Source organism: Diceros bicornis, assembly GCF_020826845.1.
Source record: "Diceros bicornis minor isolate mBicDic1 chromosome 21 unlocalized genomic scaffold, mDicBic1.mat.cur SUPER_21_unloc_1, whole genome shotgun sequence".
NCBI classification, from domain to species: Eukaryota; Metazoa; Chordata; class Mammalia; order Perissodactyla; family Rhinocerotidae; genus Diceros; species Diceros bicornis.
The window spans coordinates 4,701,135-4,724,068 of record NW_026690885.1 but is presented as its reverse complement, the minus strand read 5'-3'; the positions used below and the strand labels follow the sequence as shown (position 1 = coordinate 4,724,068).

The 22,934-nt window shown below is 45.6% G+C and overlaps 1 protein-coding gene across 1 annotated transcript; it reads left to right on the top strand.

The window, feature by feature from the left end:
- The first annotated feature begins 3,815 nt into the window (after positions 1–3,815).
- LOC131401862 (insulin receptor-like) lies at positions 3,816–18,719 on the top strand. Its single transcript, XM_058536956.1, is given in 8 exon segments — positions 3,816–3,870; positions 4,801–5,122; positions 10,679–10,827; positions 11,892–12,036; positions 14,793–15,007; positions 15,959–16,085; positions 16,953–17,203; positions 18,502–18,719. Coding segments are annotated over 8 exon segments (1,482 nt in total).
- Positions 18,720–22,934: the final 4,215 nt, after the last annotated feature.

Here is a 22,934-nt window from a genome sequence, read left to right as displayed (position 1 = left end):
TGCAAAAGAACACCTGTCAACACATTTATTTTAACCCTTAAGTGAGGGAACCAGCAGCAGGGTGTTAAAGCCAAAGCATTTGTCATCAGTGAAATAAGATTGCGCAGTTAGATACGGAGAGGCTTAATGTCCTACGGGACGATAAACCTGTCATTTTGGGGAGGTTGTTTCTTCTATTGGATAAAAATGATTTACAGCGTATCTGGCTATCAGCTGACACCTGGCTCCCCCCAGCCTGCACTTTAACAGAAATAATAAAACAGTCACAGGTACATTTCACTGGGTGAGGGGTTGGCCAACCAGGCAGCCCATCACCTGCTTGCTTTTTTTTTTTTTTGTGAGGAAGATTAGCCCTGAGCTAATATCTGATGCCAGTCTTCCTCTTTTTTTGCTGAGGGAGACTGGCCCTGGGCTAACATCCATGCCCATCTTCCTCTATTTTATACGGGACGCCGCCACAGCATGGCTTGACAAGCCGTGTGTTGATGCGCGCCTGGGATCCGAACCCGTGAACGCTGGGCCACTGAAGCGGAGCCCGTGCACTTAACCGCTGCGCCACCAGGCTGGCCCCCTGTCACCTGCTTTTTTAAATAAAGTTTTATTGGGCACAGCTGCACCTGTGCCCCTGTACCTTCTCTGGGTGGTTGGGGAGTGGGGGTGCTGCTTTCTCGAGACAGGGACAGAATGGACTAATTTCCTGTGACGGAGACCGTGTGGCCCTGCGCTCTGTGACCCTCTACGGAAAAAGTCTGCCAGCTCCTGTGCGGGAAAATGAAGTAATTCCCAAGTGGGTCCTTTTCGACAGGGCTCCAACATAAGATTGAAAAGTCCTGCAGTCAAGCTCTGGCCTTGTTTGCGAGTGTTGGGTGATTTTTCCTAGCATTGTTGAGGCTGGAAGGCTTATGTGTTTGGGAAGTGTTTGTTAGCACTTTGCTGGCATCTCTTTTGAACTTAAGGGCTGACCCTCAGGCGCAGCTCCAGCCCAGGAGATAGGCCCCTTCCTGCTCTCTCCTGTGAGCTTCCGGAGGGTGGGGTCTTTGTGGGTCCTAGACAGTTGTTGTCAGCCTTGGATATTGCTTCCTGCCATTGAGAGTCCAAGAGATCCCTGTAGACAGATCATTAAGAATGATGATAAAATAATAATACCCACAGTAGCTCACTGATATCAGACCTACCATGTGTCTGTCAATGAATCCAGTGCGTTAACCTCATCATCCCTTTTAGTTGTGAGGAGGAGTTAAGGGACTGTTATCACCCCCATTTTACAGAAAAGAAAACCGAGGCTGCCGTTGGTTCTTTAAGGAAGTCTTTACCGCGTGTCTATGGGGTGGTGGATGCTGCGTCACCACAGCTGAATGCAAGTCCTTCCTTGACTGCGTGGACCCTGCAGATGGCCATGTCATTTTAGACCCAGGAATGTTGGATTCAGGGCCAGAAGATCAAGGTTCCAGTTCTGGCCCTGCTGCTCCTCAGCTGAGCCAATCTTCTTGCCTCTGTAGAGTGAAGATAATGTGACTTACCCCCGTCCCTGCTGGGGTCATTGTTAGAATTGAGTAAGAAACTAATGGGTGGTATGTAAACCCTAAAAGATCTACACAGACATTGGTGGGTTAACCCCATCCTGCTCCTATGACAGCTGCTTCCTTCTTTCTGGATCCATGTAGAAAATCAGAATATGCACTTATGCATAGATGCTCCACATCTTGCGTGTAATTTTTCAGAGCATTATGGAGCTCCTGCAACTGGAGGTTCTTGGACGACTTCTTGAGCCACTGGTTAAAAATTAGGGCCTTGGAACTGCTCCAAAGTCCTACCTTTTGCCTCTCCTTTGTCTAATCGGACATGTGTCTCCTGAGCTCCTGCTGGATGCAAGGGTCTGTCTTAGGAGTCGGTGTCATCGGAGCCAGTGCAGTGAATGGAGCAGACATGGCCCTGCCCACTAAGCTCCCCTCTACTTAGACAGTTCACAACCACCTAGATAGTTTTCAAGAGTGATAAGCGCTATAAGGAAAATGTAATAAGCTAATGTGTTAGAAAATGGTTTGTGAAGGAGGGAGTGACTTCCAGTGGGGAGGTCATAGAGGGGCTTTCTAAGGAGTTGAGACCTGAAGGACAAGAAGGAGCCAGTCATGGGAGGATAAGGAGTAGGGCGCTTCAGCCAGTCAGCACAGCAGATGCAAAGGTCCTGAGGTAGGACTGAGCCTGGGTGTATGAGGGACAGAAAGGAGGCCAGAGTGGCTGCTGCCTGTGGCTGAGAAGACTCGGAGAAGCCAGTAGGCACTAGACCACATGGGACCTGTGGGCCCTGGCAAAGAGTTTACTTTTATTCTCTAAGCTTCTGCTGTCCAACTCAAGAACCAGTAGTCACTTGTGGCTATTAAAATTAAAATTGAAATACAATTAAAAGTTTGGTTCCTCACCCGTGTGCACTCTTGGTAGGAATGTAAAATGGTGTAGCCACTGTGGAAAACAGTATGGTGGGTCTTCAAAAATTAAAAATAGAATTATCGTATGATTCAACAAGTCCACTTCTGGGTATATACATAGAATAATTGAAAGCAGGGTCTTGCAAAGATACTTGCACACCCATGTTCATAACATTGCTCACAATAACCAAGAGGTTGAAATAACCCAAGTGTCCATTGACAGATGAATGGATAAACAGAATGTGGTCCATCCATACAATGGAATATTCTTCAGCCTTAAAAAGGAAGGAAATTCTGACACCTGCTACAACATGGATGACGCTTGAGGACATTATGCTCCGTGAAATAAGCCAGACACAAAAAGACAAATACTGTATGATTCCACTCATCTAAGGAACCTAGAGGAGTCAAATTCATAGAGACAGAAAGTAGATAGTGGAGCCAGGGGCTGTGGGAGGGGGTGGGGGGGGTCAGTGTTGGAATGGCGACAGAGTTTCAGTTTGGGAAGATGAGAAAGTTCTGGAGATGGATGGTGGTGATCGTTGCACAACACTGTGAATGTGCTTAATGCCGCTGAGCATTAACCACTTAAAAATGGTTGTGATGGTAAATTTTATGCTATTTTGCCACAGTTAAAAACAAATTGGTTCCTCAATTGCGCTAACCACACTCAACAGCCACAGGGGAGAAGTGGCTACCGTGTTGGACAGCGCAGATCGAGAACATTTCTGTCATCGTAGAAAGTTCCCTCAGACAGTGCTGCTCATATGTGAATGCAGCTTCAGCGGCCACTTCTGTTCCCTAGGTCGGGTTGGTGGGGTCCATTAGGGGCTGGAATGTTTGCTGCAGCAATCAAAGAGCCTGAGGTTTTGGGGTGAATAATAATCCCCAGCTTCCAAACTGTGTTTCAAACCACGCAGAGAGTAAGCAAGGAAAGCACCTCCGAGAAAAGGCTCTGCCGTGGCTGAGGTCTGTTCAGTCTCTCGGAAGCAATCTGTCCGTGGATGTATTTGCAGAGAGCCTGGGAAGGGAGGGCTGGTCATCGAGGCTCAGAGCAGATGCCGAGGCTCCAAAATCAAGGGGTAATTAGGAAGTGATGAGTAGTGAGACACCGGGAGAAAGGGGATGTGTGAGAAGCTACTGGAGGAAGCCAGGATGGAGTCCAGCCTGCAATGGACAAGTTCAATTGCATCAAACAAGAAACTCTCTCCAGCCACAAAATCTATGCACAGCCTCTGCACCTCCATCTGCAGAACCTTCTCTTTCCTCCCCCTTCATTGTTTCCTTCAGGCTTAAGCAGAAATGTCGCTTCTTACTTCTAGCACAATGCTTGTTGCATATGCAATTACTTATTTGTGTGTTTAACTAATATGCGTCCTCCATTAGACCATGTGCTCCCGAAGGCAGAGTCTGAGGCTGTGGTGGCTGCAGTATCGAGATCAGTGCAAGCAGATGTCTGTTGAAGCAATAAATACCCTTTGAGCAATTTGTTTAACCTTCTTGAGTCTGGGTTTCCCCATTTGTAGAATGGAGACAGAAGAGATAATAACGTATCTGTTTATACCAGCACTGCAGCTGCAGGCTGGAGTCACCTTGCTAGAGCCGATGGTGAAACTTTTAGGAAATTTGCGAGCTGGTTGTTAAGCTGCTATTAAAAATTAAATGGTATAAACTTACAGTTAAATTATGTTAAAAACAAGGTAATAGAGGCCGGCCTGGTGGCGTAGTGGTTAAATTCAATGCGAATCCACTTCAGTGGCCCAGGGTTCACGGGTTCAGATCCCAGGCACGGACCTACACCACTCATCGGCCATGCTGTGGTGGCGACCCACACATAAAATAGAGGAAGATTGGCACAGATGTTAGCTCAGGGCCAATCTTCCTCACCAAAAAAATAAAAAATAAAAAAATCACCACCAACAACAAAAACAAGGTAATAAATATACAACACTCACGGCTTCCTAATTATCTCACTACATTTTTCTATTATTTATGCCTCCGAGGTTATTTGTTGCTATTGTATCTATATGGTGGAAGTACTATTAATGCTGTGTTACAATGTATCTCTTACAGGTTCCGTGTTAGCTTGAAATGGACCATGGTGGGAGTATTTACACCATGGCAAATGACAAATGCTACAAGTCAGAGGCTCGCCGCCCCTCTCCCTGTGACGGCTGTTCAATATTTACAGCCTCCCGCTGGTTTGCCGGATGAAATGAGTTAATAGTTGTGCCTGGGACGTAGCAAGTGCTGCAGAAATGAGGCGATTATTGTTGTTATTTTGTTTGGCTCTCACTCTCTGATCCAGAATTGCCGACTGTGCAGACAGGAATTGGGCAAACCTGTTGACCAGCTGTTTTCTTTCTCTCTGCAGTTTGCCCGACCATCTGTAAGTCGCATGGCTGCACTGCTGACGGCCTCTGCTGCCACAGCGAGTGCTTGGGCAACTGCTCTGAGCCCGACGACCCCACCAAGTGTGTGGCCTGCTGAAACTTCTACTTGGACGGCAGGTGCGTGGAGACCTGCCCGCCCCCGTACTATCACTTCCAAGACTGGCGCTGCGTGAACTTCAGCTTCTGCCAGGACCTGCACAACACTTGCAAGAATTCACGGAGGCAGGGCTGCCACCAGTACGTCATTCACAACAACAAGTGCATCCCCGAGTGTCCCTCTGGGTATACGATGAATTCCAGCAAGTGAGTCCTGGGTGTGGGTTTAGGAGGGTGGCGGGCAGCAAAGAGGGGAAGAAACATGGGGTTGGTGATGGTGGTGCCACCTGTTAAAACTGTGTGAAAAACCAGAGTTAATTGGCTATGAGTGAGGGAGCTGCTGATGAACAGTGATAAGCCTGGGTCTGTCGGATGCCATTTCTGCCTCCTGTTTTGGTCCGGGCTTTGGAGCAGGAGTTAACAAACTTTCTCTGTATGGGATCAGAGAGTAAATATTTTTGGCATCTTGCGCACCATGTTCAAGGCTCTCTGTAGTTCGTTTTGGGAATGGAAGACAGAAAGACAGAAGTCCTTGGTTTATCCTGGAACCCTTCACATGGACTGGACCGTCCCCACTGTTGTAGCTGCCTGACTGTTAGAACCAAACAGAGCTCAGGTTTTTAACTTTTTCTCCGATTTGGAGCCAGACCATGTGCTGCGATTAGCCCAGAATGCAAGGAGGAAGAGCCTCGATTCCAGATTATTCTCAGGGATTTGTTGCTTTCTGAAGGACAGTGCCATCAAATCATTTCCTACTATTTGGGTGAGAAATAGCAGGGTTTTCTCTCTTTGGCGGTAAGTCAGATTTCCTACGCACATCACAGAATTTTTGTTCCCGTTGTTAGCTCCTCACATGAGCTATTTCGGTGTCTTGGGGCTGTAACCAAGTTTAAAAAATCTGTTTCCTTTTTTTTTGTATTGAGGGCTTGGGGAAAAAAAAACCCCACAAACAACACAAAAACAAATCAGAAACAGACGCAGGTCGAGGGGCCTTGGGCTGATCCGCTTACGTAAAACATCTTCCTCTTCAGGCTTGAGAATTAGCCAAGCGAGAGTGTTCTGGTGGGAAATTTTATTTCCCCAGCTGGGGAGGTTGGGAAGGAAAACAGTCTTTATTTTTGTTCTTATGAGCCTCTCTTCAAGTGTTTGTGAAACCTGCAAGTACAATATGTTTTGTTTTCCTCGTTTTTGATAAAACCTATCAAGTGGCTTTGTTGACCAAAAACAGACGTCTATAAATCACCTTTGCATGCCAGACAGAGATTTTTTCTTTTTTTTTGGCCAGTTTATCAGTAAGGTTGGGAAAATGACCCTATATTCCTTTTGATTCATTTCTATTTTTTTTTCATGTTTGAAATGAAACACGGATGTTATCATCTTCCGGTGAGATGTTTGTTTATAAGACATTGGCTTTAAATAAAAGGTAGTTTTTCCTCACCATAATTGAGACCTGAGAAATACAGCAAAGCTCCTTTGATGTTCTCACTGATGGTGCAGTGGCCCCTAGAACTGAAACGCCAGGAAGTTGACAGCAGGTCCTTGGATGCCTGGGACCTTTACTGAGTGGAAGAGGGCAACGTGAGGGATGCTAATTCCAACTTGTCATGGCAGTCTTTTTCTGTGGAGGTTTAAAAGAAAAATTAATAGTTTTCCTTCTGAAGCTTTTATTTTATTTTATGGAAGACTCTAGTACGTCACATTTTCTAATAGGACCAGATATACTTTCTTCCATTCTTGTGGCTTATCTGGGAAATCATTCTTGATGTTTTCAGAGCAGAGGTCTGGAAATGCACATGGCTTCATTCAAAGACCTCACCCGGTATGGTCACTCTGAGGTACCTGGCGGGAGCAGTGGGGTGCTCTTTACTGAGATGAGGAGGACTAGATATTTGGGGTGAATGTTAAGTGTGTGGGGCATCCCTATGCCCTCCCCCTAGAATGCTCTGCCCCTTGATCTTCTTCTTGTCATCCAGGTCACAGCTTACAAGTCACTTCCTCTGAGAATCTTTCCCTGTCTGACCACCCGTCCAGCTTTGCCTTGGCACATTATTCAGTTTTAATTCTTTTCATGGCATTTACCACTAGCTCATATTTTAATCGTCAGTTTATTAATTTACCCCAACTAGACCATATACTTCACAAGTATCAGTTAGCTCTTGCTGCGTAAGAAACCACCCCAACTCTTAGCGGCTTAACATAGCACTCATTTACGATTTCTAAATGATTTTGTGCATTGACTGGTGGCTTGTCTGGCCTGGGCTGGGTCAGCTATGGCTGGATGGTATAGGATAGCCTCTCACATCTTAGATGGGCAGCTGGGGCCTCTCTCCATGTGATTGCCCATCCCAGTAGCCAGGAAGGGTATGCCCCAATGTGCAAGTCCTTTGCAAGCCTCTGTGCATCACATCTGCTGATGTGCCACTGGCCAAAGCAAGTTACATCCTAGCCCAGATTCAATGGATGTGGAGCCCATTTCCACTTCTTGGTGAAAAGCATTGGTGGCCATTTGTAACCTCCCATGGGGAAAGTAGATTGTCTGTTTTGTTCACTCCTGTGTGTGCCTGCAGCTTAGAACAGGCATTGGCAAGGGGCCAGATAGTAAATATTTTCAGCTCCGAGGGCCATATGGTCTCTGTTTCAGCTACTCAACTCTGCCGTTATAGTGTGAGCGCAGCCATAGATGATACCCGAGCCAAAGGGCGTGGTTGTGTGCTGATAAAACATTATTTACAAAAACAGATGGTCGGCTGGATTTGTTTGGACCTTAGGCTGTAGATTGCCGACTCCTGGCTTACATTCTCACCTGCCGCGTCATAAGTGCTCGGTGGATACGTGTAGATCCAACAAAAGAACCCAGCCGTTTGGTCCCCATTCTGTCTCCGCCCCAGCTGTTCTGAACCAGCTGGGTGTCCAACAGCACGATTTGACACTGGTCCCCCCCGGGGTTAGCCTCAGACCCCATCATCTACAAGACTGCCCTCACTTCAGATGCCAGCCACACTTTGGGGGGCCCCAGGCCACCCACACTTCTGACCGACTCGCTGTACATTCAGGGGTTCCCACAAACCCTTTGGGTTCAATAATTTACTAGAATGACTCACAGAACTGAAAAAAAGCTGTACTGTTTTGTTGTCCAAGCCTACTGATGGTAGCGTCCTCTGTTAGGAATGTCCACACCACTGGCCCGGGCACACATCACTTATGTTGCGCTGCATGGACATTTCTCCTGCCGGGGCCCCTATTTGTGGCTGGGCCAGCTCTCGTGTTTCTTATTACAATCACAGGACACACTTCAGCAAGAAACCATCAGGGAACTTAAAGGAACAAGATTTATTACTCAGAGATCCTGGAAGGGACACCCAGGGCCACACAGTGAGGTGATAGGTAGAGAGAGAGGGATGGAGCGTGGACCTGGGGCTGTGTCTTTATTAGGGTCCGGGGGTGGAGTATCTAGGGTTTAAGTATAAGAGTGGAAATTAGGGTGCAGGAAGGGAACAGTGGGGTCACTCAAGTGGTCAGTTATCCAGGTCACCCAGGGCTTTCAGAAAGGGGGGCCTTCATGGGTGGGGGCTACCTCATTCCTCATCTGGTTGATCAGCAAAAGCTGATAGCTGTGTCTCACAGGCAAGATATTTATTCAGGATGGATGTCTTGGGCTGGTCCAGTGCATAGTGCTTAAGTTCCCGAGCTCAGCTTCAGCAGCCTGGGGTTCACAGGTTTGGATCCCGGGCGTGGACCTACACACCACTCATCAGCCATGCTGTGGCAGCGACCCACATACAAAATAGAGGAAGATGGGCACAGATGTTAGCTCAGGGCTGATCTTCCTCACCAAAAAAAAAAAAAAAGATGAATATCTTTTGAAATGGATGCCTCAGCAGTCAAAATCTTAATGTCAGGCGCTTACACTACGTACGCGTACATTTACAGCTTTATTATGAAGGATACACGTAGGGCGAGGTCTGAGAGAGTCCCAGACACAGAGCTTCCATGTCCTCCCGGACTCAGGGATGTCACCCTCCCAGCACATCCACGTGTTTTCCAGCCAGGAAACTCCAGTGAGTTAGTGTCCAGAATTTTTATTGGGGATTCGTTACGCAGGCGAGATCTATTGAATCATTAGCCACGTGATCTAACTCCATCTCCAGCCTCCCTCCCCTCTCTGAAGGTCAGGCGGCTGAAAGACCCAACCCTCTCATCACACATGTGTTCTTTCTGGTGACTAGCCCCCCATCCTGAAGCTATGTCGGACCACCACCGATCACCTCATTAGCATAACAAAGATGCTCCTATCACTCAGGAAATTCCAAGGGCTTTTGAAGCTCACCAGGAATGGGGACACAGACCAGATATGTTCTTTATTATACCACCATCAACAAGATCATTCTGAAGAAGTGCATACACAGAGGTGTGGAAATGACAGTAGCCACGAGGATACCACTAATGAAACGTGATCATCATAGTGATGACTAACAATTTTTCTTTTCTGTATGCTAAGTGCTTTAGGTGGTCTATATCATTTGGTCTTCATGCTGACTGTGGGAGTAGGTACTGTTATTATTTCCATTTCACAGATGAGGATGCGGAGACTTGGAGAATGTAATAGTTGGGAATCTTGAGGTTTTGTGCAACAGAAACCCAATTCAAACTGGCGTAGCAAGGTTGGAGTTTATTGGTGCCTGTCACCAAGAAGTTCAGGGAATTGGTTTAGGTACAGCTGTATCCAGGAGCTCAAGTGATGTACACCATCAGTTTCTTTCCATCCTTGTCTTTCTTTCTCTTTCCATTGGTTTTGTTCTTTTACCTGCTCCCTTGCCCCATGCTAGCAATATAGCAATACCCTCTTAGATACTCTGGAAGGAAGACAATTTCTCCTCCCAGAAAGTTCTGGCAAAACCCTCACTGGATGAACTTGGATATGTGGCCACCTCTGAACCCCCAGGGGGATGGAAGATGGTGCCCAGACTGGCCTGGCTCCTGTGTCCTGCCTGGACCTGGAGGGCTGTGCCAGCCAAGAACTGACCTCAGAGACCCTGTGTTGGGGAGAGCTGATTCCCAAAGGACTCCTGGGGCCTGTAAATTTGAGGACATCAGGCTGCAGCCAGGCAAAGCCAAAGTCTGCGCTTAGTCACCCTTTATCCAACGTGAGGTCGTGTCATAGCTGTGGTGACATCAAACCCCACACAGAACAGCAAACATCCTAAATCTCCTTGGAGTAGCCACGTGGGGGTGACAGCATCAGTTCTGCCACTTTGGCATCAGGGCAAAGTGAGTCCCACATCAGGCCCATCCTCTTGGTGTGATTCCCATCACCATGGCAACGCCATGAGTCCCATCACTTTGGTATAATGACGTGGGTCCTGTCTTCACGGGATAGATGTGATCCTGTCTCCATGGGGTTCAGTGTGAATCTTATCGCTCTGGGGTATGGCAGGAGCCCTGTCATTTTGGAGTGAGAGCATGAGCCCCCTGATTTCACGGTAATGCTGTAGGATCCCCCCATCACAGAATAACGGCACAAGCCTATCACTTTGGGCAGTGGTTCTTTTGTGGGGGCGATTTGCCCTCTTCCCCCCAGGGGTGGGTGGAGCCACCCACAACGGAGAATTCTCCAGCCCCAAATGTCAACAGGGCTGCAGTTGAAGCACCCTGCCTGACGGTCTCGGGGGAAGTCTCATCACGAGGGACCCTGTCCAGCGTGCTGTCTGCCATGTGTGTGGTGTCCTGTGTGTCCTGACCCCTCTCTCTCCGCTCTTGCCTCAGCTTGATGTGTACTCCATGCCTGAGCCCCTGTCCCAAGGTCTGCCACCTCCTGGAAGGTGAGAAGACCATTGACTCGGTGACATCCGCCCAGGAGCTCCGAGGCTGCACGGTCATCAACGGGAGCCTGATCATCAACATTCGAGGGGGCAGTGAGTGCTCGGGGGGGGGAGGGGGCGGTCTGCTGGGATCCACCTTCCCTGTGAGCACAGAAGGAAAACAGCAGCAACGCCCATCAGTGGAGTCACTCAAGTTTGCTGCCAAACCCCAAATTCACAGCTCGGTCCTGGCCCTGCTCCAGCGAGATTCTGACTTTCCAAGTTGGGAGTCAGGAATTTACATTTTTAACAAGCAGGCAACATGCCGCATTGCAGGTCTGGGACCGTGTTTCCAGAAACACCATTCCAGGCGAAAAGCAGCCTTTGTTTATTTATTCAGCAAACATTTATTTGAATACTCACAGGGAACAAGGCAAAGTCCATGCATGATGGATCTTACAAATAAACAAATCAACGTATCATGTAAACTTAGGTGGTGATCCACGCTGTGAAGGGAAGCAAAGCAGAGTAACGCAGGGAGCAAGGGTCGGCAAACTTTTCCTATAAAGGGCCGTGTAATAAATCTCCTCAGCTGGGCAGACAGAGGGTCTTTGCCAGAACTACTCAGCTCTGCCAGTATAGAGTGAAAGCAGCCCTAGAGAAAGTGTGAACTAATGGGTGTGGCTCTGTGCCGATAAAACTTTATTTACAAAGCCGGCTGGATTTGGCCAATGGGCTGTAGTGTGCCAACCTATGAAATAGAGAATAAAGGGAGTTGCTATTTTAGAAGAGTTTCCGATTTGAGAAAAGATGCTCTGAATTGGTCATGGAGCAAACCAAGCAGATAGATGGAAGAATAATATTCTGGGCAAAGGAGGCAGCCAGTGCAAATGTCCTGAGGCAGTTAGTATGTCTGGTCTGTTTAAGGGACTATGAGGAGGCCCATGTGTCTGAAGTAGGGCGACCAAGGAAAAGATGAGAAAAAAGCAGTGGTCACTTATTTAGGGACTTGCAGACCCTGTGGTAGGGACACTGGATTGTGTCCTCTCTATGATGCATTTTGAGCAGGGTATGTCAAAGTCGTTTTCAACCTGTAGGTTAACTCCTCCTCATGGGACATTATGGGAAGATTAAAATATTTCTGTAGGAACTCACTGGATATTCTCTCCTTTCCTTAGACAACCTGGCAGCTGAGCTAGAGGCCAACCTTGGACTCATTGAAGAAATTTCAGGATATCTGAAAATCCGCCGGTCCTATGCTCTTGTGTCACTTTCCTTCTTCCAGAAGTTACGTCTGATTCGGGGAGAGACCTTGGAAATTGGGTAGGTGGGCCTGATTCTGTGCCTGTGGCCTGAATGCTCACTAGGAAGTCTGTGCGTTAGAAGAACTCAGGGGTTTTTGCCAAGACATGGAAACAACCTGAGTGTCCATTGATGATTAATGGATAAAGAAAGTATGGTATATATACACAATGGAATATTATACAGCCATAAAAAAGGAGAAGGTCCTACTATTTGGGACAACATGGATGGACCTTGAGGGCATTATGCTAAGTAAAACAAGTCAGACAGTGAAAGACTAATACTGTATGATCTCACTTATATGTGGAATCTAAAAAACCCCAAACTTATAGACACAGAGAACAGATTGGTGGTTTCCAGAGGTGGGGAATACGGGGTGGGGGAAATGGGTGAAGGGGGTCAAAAGGTACAAACTTCCAGTTATAAGATAAATAAGTTCTGAGGATGTAAATACAGCATGGTGGCTATAGTTAAGAATATTATGTATTTGAAAGTTGCTAAGAGAGTAGATCTTAAAAGTTCTCATCACAAGAAAAAAAAAATTTAACCATGTGAGGTGATGGATGTTAACTAAACTCAGTGTGGTAATTGTTTTGCAATATATACATATATCAAATCATGATGTTATACCCCTTAAACTCATACAATGTTATATGCCAATTATATGTTAGTTAAACTTGGGGGAGGGAAGGAAAACGTAGGGATTTTTCAAGCCAAAAAAATCCGTTTGGAGAAAATGCCTGGAGAATCCTTGACAGGAGGAAGGAACTCATGTTAGAATGTGTCCAAAGTCCAGCCAAGGTAAATGGTACCCGTTTTATAGTTACTCTTGGAAATCTCAGGGGATACAGACCAAACTTTGTGCCCTCCAAAGGCGCTGGCTGGAATGGAATAGGGCATCTGGCTATCTGTTCATCATTGTGAGTTGGAGTGCAGGCCTGACCAGGACTCCATAATTGCTGCATCTGGCACCTTCTCACATCTTGGTCCTCTAGAAATTGACTGTATCTGAGATTCTCATGTCCTCTGGTCCATAGGATTCTAGCTCTTCAACATATCTCCCAGCTGCCCTGGATTTCTTTCCTGCTTCCTCCATGTGCCTTTGAGAGTTGGCATCCTGGGCTACCAGCCTCTGCCTTCCCTCTAGTGATCTCCTCCTACCTGTGCTAAGACCTCCAGCCCTGGCTTCTCTCCTTACCCTTGAGCCTGTCTCCAGCCGGATGACCCCTGGGAAACTCAAATGCAACATGTACAAAATGGAACTCACCTCCCTGCCTCAGTTTTCCATCCTCATTTCTTGGATCTCCTCCCCTTGAGATCCTGCCAACCCTATTTCAGTTAGTAAAACAACAGATATCCAGGTACCACTTTCCTTGGCTGGACTGTGTATTTCACACAGATAGAGATGGAGTCATAGGAAGGAAGTCTGAAGAAGGCCATCCAGTAGTGCCATCAAAGATCAAAGTTCTTTCCATCTTTGTGCTCCTCGTGGCCACAAGACGGCTGCTTCATACCGAAACTCACGTCTGTACAACTGACAGGAAAAAGGGACAAAGGTACATGCCAGTTGAGACTGTCTCTTTAAAAAAACTTGCCTGGAACCTCCCACACTCTCACCATCAATGTTGATTTCTGCGTATATCTCCTTGGTCAGAACTGGGTCACGTGGCTGCCTCTAGCTGCACGGGAGGCTGGGAGTGTGATTATTTACCTTTTCCAGTCTATACAGTAGAGGAAGGCAAGGGAAAAGGGAGGCTGTGAATGGCTTTTGAGAAGCAAATACACAGAATTGTTTAGACTACCTTCTTGAATCCCTCACCAGCTCATGTTGATTTTTCTGCCGTGAAACTGCCTTTTGCTGAAGCTCAGACCTTTCGTTCAAATTGTTGCAGTGATCTCCTAGCTAACTGTCCTGGAACTAGACCAGTACCGTCCAACAGAAATATACTACAAATCACATATGTGACTTTAAATGTTCTAGTAGCCACATTTTAAAAAACTTTAAGAGAAATAGGTGAAATGAATTTTAATAATGCATTTTACTTAACCCATTACATCTAAAATGTTATTTCAGCATGATATCAATATAAAAAACTATAAAGAAGATCTTTTGCATCCTTTTTTTGTGTGCTAAGTCTTCGAAATCTGTACTGTTTGCTTCCAATACAGTCCAGAACGGCCCCATTTCAGGTGCTCAATAGCCAGAGGTGGCTAGTGGTTTCTCTATTGGACAACACAGATCTAGATGCTTCTTCTCCCATCTGTCATGTGCCAGTGGTCCACTAATAGTTCTAAGGCACAGATCTAATCAAGTTACTGAGCTGTTATAAAACCTTCAGTGGCTCCCCTCTGCCTTTCAAGGAAAGTCCCATGTTCTTGGTGTTGGTCTGGCATGCAGTATACTAGAGGATTTGGCCCATTGCAGCTCTCCAGTCTTGTTCCCTGTCACCTGGTGGCCAGAGCAGGCTGCTTTGCTCTTCCCTGGGCTCAGCTCAGTGCCTCTGTGTCTTCAGTCTTTTCCCTCTCTGAAACCCGTATCTCAATCCATCACAGTCTTCCCTTCCTCACAAGACTGAGCTCAGACACCTTCCTGGCCAGGAAGACTTCCTCAACTTCCCCTGTCCCTCCCACCTTCCATTCAACACTTATTGAGTATGTGCCAAGCACGTGGTTAGGATGGGGGATGTAGTGCTGAACAGGAGGAACTCCAGCCCCGCCATCTTGGAGTTGGAGACACAAACCGTTGAATGACTAGGTGTGTATGTGTGTTTCCCTAGAAACTACTCTTTCTATGCCTTGGACAACCAGAACCTAAGGCAGCTATGGGACTGGAGCAAACACAACCTCACCATCACTCAGGGGGAGCTCTTCTTCCACTATAATCCCAAACTCTGCTTGTCTGAAATTCACAAGATGGAGGAGGTTTCGGGAACCAAGGGGCGCCAGGAGAGGAACGACATCGCCCTGAAGACCAACGGGGACCAGGCGTCCTGTAAGTGGCAATGCCCTGGTCCTTCCAGCCTGTGGACCAGATAACATGGCTGCCCTCACCCTAGCCCCACCACACTGGCCCCCAGGGGGTCGTCACTGCCCCCCAGTGAGCTAAACAACTAAGTGTGTGATAAGTTTTCTGAAATACTGAGGATAGGTGTTGTACTTATCATCTCTGTGCTTACTGCACCAAATACAGTGCTTGATACTGGAAGATGCCACATAAGCATTGAATGAATGAATGAATGAATAACACCTCCTTGTATATGGCTTTGCCTCAAATGCTAAGGCACATCCTGCACTTGCTATAGCTGTGGACTGTCAGCTGACTGCATTCCTCTGACAGATTCTCTCTTGAAGGGATATCCGAGCATTGAGGTGCCAGAGCTTCCATAATACCCTCATGGGGAGTTGGTTTCTTATGGTGGAATGTGGTTCAAGCTGTGGCAATTCAAGGTCGGGGGGTAGCTTAGGGGCCAACTTGCATTCCAGGCAGAGGGAATTGCTCTCTCCAAGGTGTTGTCTCTCCAAGGTATAATAATCTGCATGCCCTCCAAACTCACTTGGCATGTGTTCGTTTCCACTGGAGTTACGTCTTCTGACGTGTCAGGCTTGAAAGTCCATATGCAAGGCAAAATTGTGTCAGGACAAAGATTACTCTTGAAAGTCTCTTTTCCCAATAACTGCTGGCCAGTCATGCTTCTCACGTGGGCACCAACTGCTATTATTCACTTGAGCGTCTGGCCAAGTAATTGACCTGCAGTAGGGGCCCGTTTGCATGACCAGTTCTTGCCTTCCAACAGCGGGAGAGGCACATGGGTACAAGACCTGTCAAGGGAACAGCAGATTGATATCTCCCTTCTCATGGACGCTCTTGGAAATGTCAGATCACCTGCTTTGGGCTGAAACAAATTATTTAATACTGATACTGATTTTTTTTTAACTTTCCTAGGTGAAAATGAATTACTTACATTTTCTCACATTCGGACATCTTCTGATAAGATCTTGCTGAAATGGGAGCCGTATTGGCCCCCTGACTTCCGAGACCTCTTGGGGTTCATGCTCTTCTATAAAGAGGCGTAAGTAGAAAGGTAGAGAAATGGTGCTGCAAGCTTCATGCTTGCGGTGTGAGTGCTCAGATCTTCCCCGCTGGGGTAATTCTCCCTGTCCCTCCTACTCGTGGAATAAATGTAGGCTCCTTTTACGATCTCACCAGTTGATGGGGTATGAAGTCAATTTCCTATAGCAGTATCCCATTTTGTTGCTTCTGTGTGTATCTCACCAGACATCCTCAAGAAAAAGCCATTCACTCTACCTAGTAGATTTTGTAAAATTTATTTTTTTCTATTTTGTATTTTTTCCGACATTGGAAAAATGGTGGTAAAACATACATAACATAAAACTGACTGTTTTAATTAGGCATAGGTGTCCAGTTCAGTGGCATTAAGTACCTTCACGATGTTGTGCAACCATAACCATCATCCATCTCCAGAACTTTTTCTTCGTCCCAAACTGAAACTCTATCCCCATTAAACAACACTTAGTCATTTTGAGTATACGGCTCTCCTGAAATTTGCAAGGAAGATAATGGAAGGGGTGATAGTATTAATGTCAGTAATAGTTCCATCTCTCGAGATTTATTATGTTCAGACTGTGTGCCAAGAAGTCGCATTCATTCCACCACGTAATCTTATCAATAACTCTTGGGTAGTTGCTGTCATCATCATTCTCATCATCATCACTATTATTATTACTGGGCAATTGAGATGTAAGGGAAGCAGTCTCTTTCTCTTTGGCTGTTCCTGTGTCATTTTTCCTTGTGGCGTAAGATGGTTGGCGAAAAGGATACAACCCCATAGGATGTGACTTCCCCCGGCCGCATCTCTGCCATCTTCAGAGCGATAGTCACAAAATGGTAACCACCTTCTCCTATTTCCTCTTGAAAGCCCTTATCAGAACGTGACGGAGTTTGATGGGCAGGACTCGTGTGGCTCCAACAGCTGGACGGTGGTGGACATTGACCCGCCTCTGAGGCCCAACGACCCCAAGTCACAGAACCACCCCGGGTGGCTGATGCAGGATCTCAAGCCCTGGACCCAGTACGCCATCTTTGTCAAGACCTTGGTCACCTTTTCTGATGAACGCCGGACATACGGGGCAAAGAGCGACATCATCTATGTCCAGACAAATGCCACGAGTAAGCGTTTCTTGTGGATATGAGTTTGTGCATGAATGGGATGTCCTGCCTTTAACAGGCTGACGTGGTGATGTTGTGTGAAATTCTCTTTTGCATAATCATTGGCTTCTCAAAGAGCCAAGTGTTGAGGTTTATAATCTCAGAAGATGAGGCAGTAACGATAAGACACCTGAGGGGACTAGATATTTCCTCTCCCCATTATGGAAAATTTTCAAATATTCACAGAAGTCAAAAGAAAAAATGAGTCCCGTGAACCATTTCCCAGCTTCAACGCTGATCAATATTTTGCCATTTTTGTTTCACCTCTGTGTCCCTTCTCTCCTTCCCCGTTTTTTTTTTTTTTTCCGGCACGGGGAGCTGGAGTATTTCATAGCAATTGAATTATATTTTTCTGAAGTCTAAGTCCTTCTCCTATAACAATAGTTCTCAACTGGGGGTGATGCTGCTCCCAGGCGACATTTGAAGATGTCTGGAGACGTTTTGGTTGACTGAGGAGGTGGGGCTCCTGGCATCTGGAGGGTGGAGGCCAGGGTCCTACAAGCCCCAGGACGGCCCCCACGACAGAGAATTATCCGGCCCCAAGTGTCAGTAGTGCCGGGGGTGAGATACTCTGTCCTAGAGGATAGGGTCCAAACTTTATGAGCCAGCCTAGCTTTTTTGGCTAGTGCCCTCTCGTTTTGTATCTTCCAACAATACCAAAGGACTTATAGTTTCCAGAAACTTCCAGCACCTGGGCTTTTGTACACACTGTGTCCTCTGCCTTGAGGCCCCCAACCTCACGCCTCACCAACTCCCTCAGCCACCTCCATTCTTGAGGGGAAGGTTTTGTGGAGCCCAAAGTTGATGTGTTCTGGGGGTTTTTAGATGAGCTGCCATCTCAGTGATATGATTGAGTGGCATCCAATTGCTGAAATGTGCCCAGTGACTGGGCTCAATTTGGGGCAAATGTTAACTGGAAAACATGAGTTTATTTGTCTCTTTCACCATCCTCCCTTTCCCCAGTGTCTTTCCAGGGCCCAGGACAGAGAGAGCTTGACACATAGTTGGAGCTCCATAAATGATTGTTGCATAAATGGATGAATGAATGGCTGCATAATCTGTGGTAGGAATGGACTGTAATTTTGTAACTCATGCCTTTCCTGGGTGAGCGTTTCATGTGTCTCCAGTTTTCTCCGAGGTAAAATAACACTGCAGCGAACATCCTCATGATTTCTCTAACTGGTGTGTCCCCTCTTATGCCCACCTAACAGCTTGCACCATCCTCCTCAAAGTGGACCTGTTTCCTTTCTCCTTTGCAGACCCTTCTGTCCCCCTGGATCCCATCTCTGTTTCTAACTCCTCATCCCAGATTATTCTGAAGTGGAAGCCTCCCTCTGATCCCAATGGCAACATCACCCACTACCTGGTTTTCTGGGAGAGGCAGGAGGAAGACAGTGAGCTATATGAGTTGGATTATTGCCTCAAAGGTGAGTGCAGACAGATGTGTGGGAGCCGCCGGTTTTACGAGCACATCTGATCCACTTTGTTCCACTCCCAGGAAACATCTCTCCCCTCCCATTTCCCAGTGTGTGTACGCACGCACGCACACACACTCCGTTCCATCTCATATGAAAACACACACGTTTCTAAGCATCACATGAGTTCAAGTCTGAAGACACGTGTCAAAACCAGATACTTCTCATATCTTGGCACCATTTTCCTCTGGAATTTTCTCCTCCTCCTCCTCTTCCCTCCCCCTGGTGGGGATGAGCTGTATTAACCCATTCAAGGCTTCTGTGCTCGACTAGAAACACAAACGAGCCTGTTCAGAGGTTTGACAAAGTCAGAGAAGAATTTTAGCCCCTAAATTTAGACCCTTAAATTTTAAGGATCGGAGACAGCAAGGAGCGATCATCTATTCCCTCCTGTGCTTCTCATTAAAAATTTATACTAATGACCATGCTTTTCTTCAGTCTTTAGTCTTGTTTGTTTTATGGGCTTCCATCCGTCTGCAGGAAAATGGAAAAATATTTGCAGCCTCGAACTAGCTTGTATAAATTAGTTTAAAATTATTTAAAAACTGGGTTTTAAAAAGCCCTATCAAACCAGAGAAACAGAAGTCATTTTTTTCTTTAGTTGTTTTCTTTGTTTGTCTGTATTTGTTTTTCTTTAGATTTTTTGAGTTAGTGATAACCTCAGCCTCTGGTCTTGGGGCCGCTGGCAAGGCGTCCATGAGGCCAGAAGCCTGAGATCCCCTCTTGGCTGGACCTCTGACCTGCTGTAGGGCTTTGGGCAAGTCACCGGGGTTGTCCTCAGCCGCCTCCTTTTCGGAAGAAGGGGCAGGAGGCCAGATGATCTCTGGGAGCTGTCCCAGCTCTAGGATCATGTGCTATATGTATGCTGTGACCTCATCCCCTGCCTGAGCCGAGGGTTGCAAACGTGATTTATCTCCTCGGATGCTTTATATAACTCCAGAGCAAGCGCAGTCATCGGCTCAGCCTGGAGCTGTTGGCCCTGCCTTCGAGTCACCGAAACCACCAGCTAGAACCGCCACCAGCAGCAGGACAGTCAATGCCTGACTCTTTTTTTTTTTTTAACTTAAAGAGCAATAACTTTTATTCTGGAAGTCTAAATCAATCATTACAACGTGACTATTTAAACATGGTTTTATTTGTAATGATCACAAAGGTTATGGAATTAAAAATAAACTTACTAAGGACAGATGTCGTGTGATCTACTCACAGGAGGTCCCTAGAGGAGTCACATCCACAGAGACAGAAAGTAGATGGTGGGGGCCAGGGGCTGGGGGAGAGGGATAGGGAGTGTTTATGGGGACACAGTTTCAGTTTGGGAAGATGAGAAAGTTCCAGGGATGGTTGCACGATAATATGAATGCACTTAATGCCTCTGAACTGGGCACATAAAAATGGTTAAGATGGCAAATTTTATGTTGTGTGTATTTTACCACAATTAAAATACACACACACACACACACACACACACACACAATAAATTGACTAACCGTGACCAGTAGTAGCTTCCTTTCGTATGACTAGTGCCTTTTTTTTCAGCTTTATTGAGGTATAATTGACAAGGAAAATTGTAAGATATTTAGAGTATATATTGTGATGATTTGATACATGTATTTGATACATGTATTCCTCCTATATAGTTAATTAACATATCCATCACCTTACTTATCTTTTTTTTTTTTTTTGGTGAGAACATTTAAGTTCTCCTTAATGTTTCAATTATATTTCAATTATATATAATTTCAATTATATATATTTCAATTATACAACATTTCAATTATACAAAATTTCAATTATACAACATTTCAATTGTATATATTTCAATTATACAACACAGTCTATCACCTATATGGCTTTTTTTATTGTGGTAAAATATACATAACATAATATTGACCATTTTAACCATTTTTGAGCGTCCAGTTCAGGGCATTAAGTACATTCACATGTTGTGCAACCATCCCCATGATCCATCTCCAGAACACTTCATCTTCTTAAACTGAAACTCTGTCCCCATTAAACACTGACTCCCCATCCCCCTCCCCCAGCCCCTGGCCCCCACCATCCTACTTTCTGTCTCTATGGATGTGACTGTCTTAGGTACCTCATTATGCTTTACTATATAGTCACAGAAATACATGGGACACCAAGTGTCACACAGTGGATGCTAGAAAGGTAACAGGGGTCAGGAACTATGTCTGTACCTGAGCAAAAGTCCCTTCGTCTCTAGAAAATTGTCAGGAGCCCCCCTTACTAAGGAAATCATAGTTTTTCTTCCATCCATAATGCCATCAGTATCCCCTCTAACAGTTAGCCAGCATTGCTTCTGCAGGCCTCTGAAGAAGTGTTCTTCATTGCTGGTGTGCAATAGAGAAGTCATCTGATTTCCAGCATTATGATCAGTGTTTGAGTTGGAGGAAATAGGAAGAACAGTTATTGTGCACTTATTCTGATGAGTACTGAAATAGGCAGTTCACTGGAGTTATCTTACTTAATCATTGAAGCAGGCCTCTTCGTACAGTAACTCTTTTTTTTTTTTTTTTGAGGAAGATCAGCCCTGAGCTAATATCCATGCTAATCGTCCTCTTTTTGCTGAGGAAGACCAGCTCTTAGCTAACATCTATTTCCAATCCTTCCTCCTTTTTTTCCCCCAAAGACCCAGTAGATAGTTGTATGTCATAGTAGCACATCCTTCTAGTTGCTGTATGTGGGGCACGGCCTCAGCATGGCCGGACAAGCAGTGCGTTGGAGCGCGCCGGGATCCGAACCCGGGCCGCCAGTAGTGGAGCGCACACACTCAACGGCTAAGCCACAGGGCCAGCCCTCATACAGTAACTCTTAAGGCCATTTTACTGACCAGGAAAGTGAGATTCAAAGAAGAGAAGTCACTTGCCCATGGTCTGTCAGCTAGTAGATTGCAGGACGGATAGAGTCTGGAATACTAGGGAAAAATATTCACAGGGGCTATTACAGCACACTGTTTCAATGTGCACGCACATCATTGTGGACACACAACAGCAGTTGTAATGGGGTCTCGTTTTAGGTTTTCCCAGGAGAAACTACTGATGGATAATTCTGGTCTTTAGAGTCCATGTAATTTTCAAATTATGTACAAATATTTTGCACCCTCTTATCTTCCTTAACAGCAATAAATCCATATCCTTTCTAAATCTAAACCAGCTTCCATTTTAGCGAGTAATGTAATACTCAAATGCAAATATCGTAGATTTACATTCCAATGAAAACCTATACATGCTCATTTGATTAAGGTGTTATTTTTAGGGAAAAAAAGAAGTATATTCAAGTAGACAAAAGAGCCATATATATTCTGCAAAATATTGGAAAAATTTTCCCTAGTGTAGATGCCCCTCTATGGCCACAGGAAGTGAAGAAACAATGAGATTACTCTCTTATGGTTATAAAGAATGAGTATCAGAAACATTTGAAGGGTCATTATTTTTACATAATGGAAACAATTGACAAAATGTCATTTTGTATTATTTTCTAATAAAGTTATTTATTAACAAGGGAGTGAATCATTTTGCCTTATCTCATTTTGCAATTAAGAATCTAGTTAAATGTAGCTTTGATTAAAATAACGTCTATCATTACTAAGCATTTATCACACATAAGGCATCCCATGAAATGTTGTGCAGATGTTCTATTTATTTTATTGCATTTCCTCAAAATAGTCGTATCCTGTACAGATTATCATTCCCATTTCAAGTTGAGGAAGAAGCAACCTAGAGAGGTTCCATACTCCGCCAAGGTCATCTGTTGGGATCTATGGGAGCAGAGGTTCAAATACATTTGTCTAACTGTAGATCAAATAGCATTGGCCTCCATTCTCTGTGTGATATTCTCTTCATTACTTAAGAAGTTCACTTACCATCTCTATGCCACACTTTCTTCATCGGAAACAGGTTGAGGACAATGTTTGTCTTTCTTACCTCCAAATGGTTGTAGGATAACACAAAATCACACACAGGGACTGTGTTGAAACCCCAGTGCTGTAGAAATGCAAGAGGTAGTAACCACTTCCTTCACCATCAACAAACCTTGGGTTGAACACTTTTGAATCTCAATGAAAGCAAGAAAGCAGTAGAGTCCTGAGAGGGAACAAAGATAATTTAGGTTAATAGCTGGCATCCACAAATGCCTTCTGGGTCTTGGAGTTGGCCTGGGGCTGGCCTTTTTTTGCCATCCTGCACATTGCAGAGTTC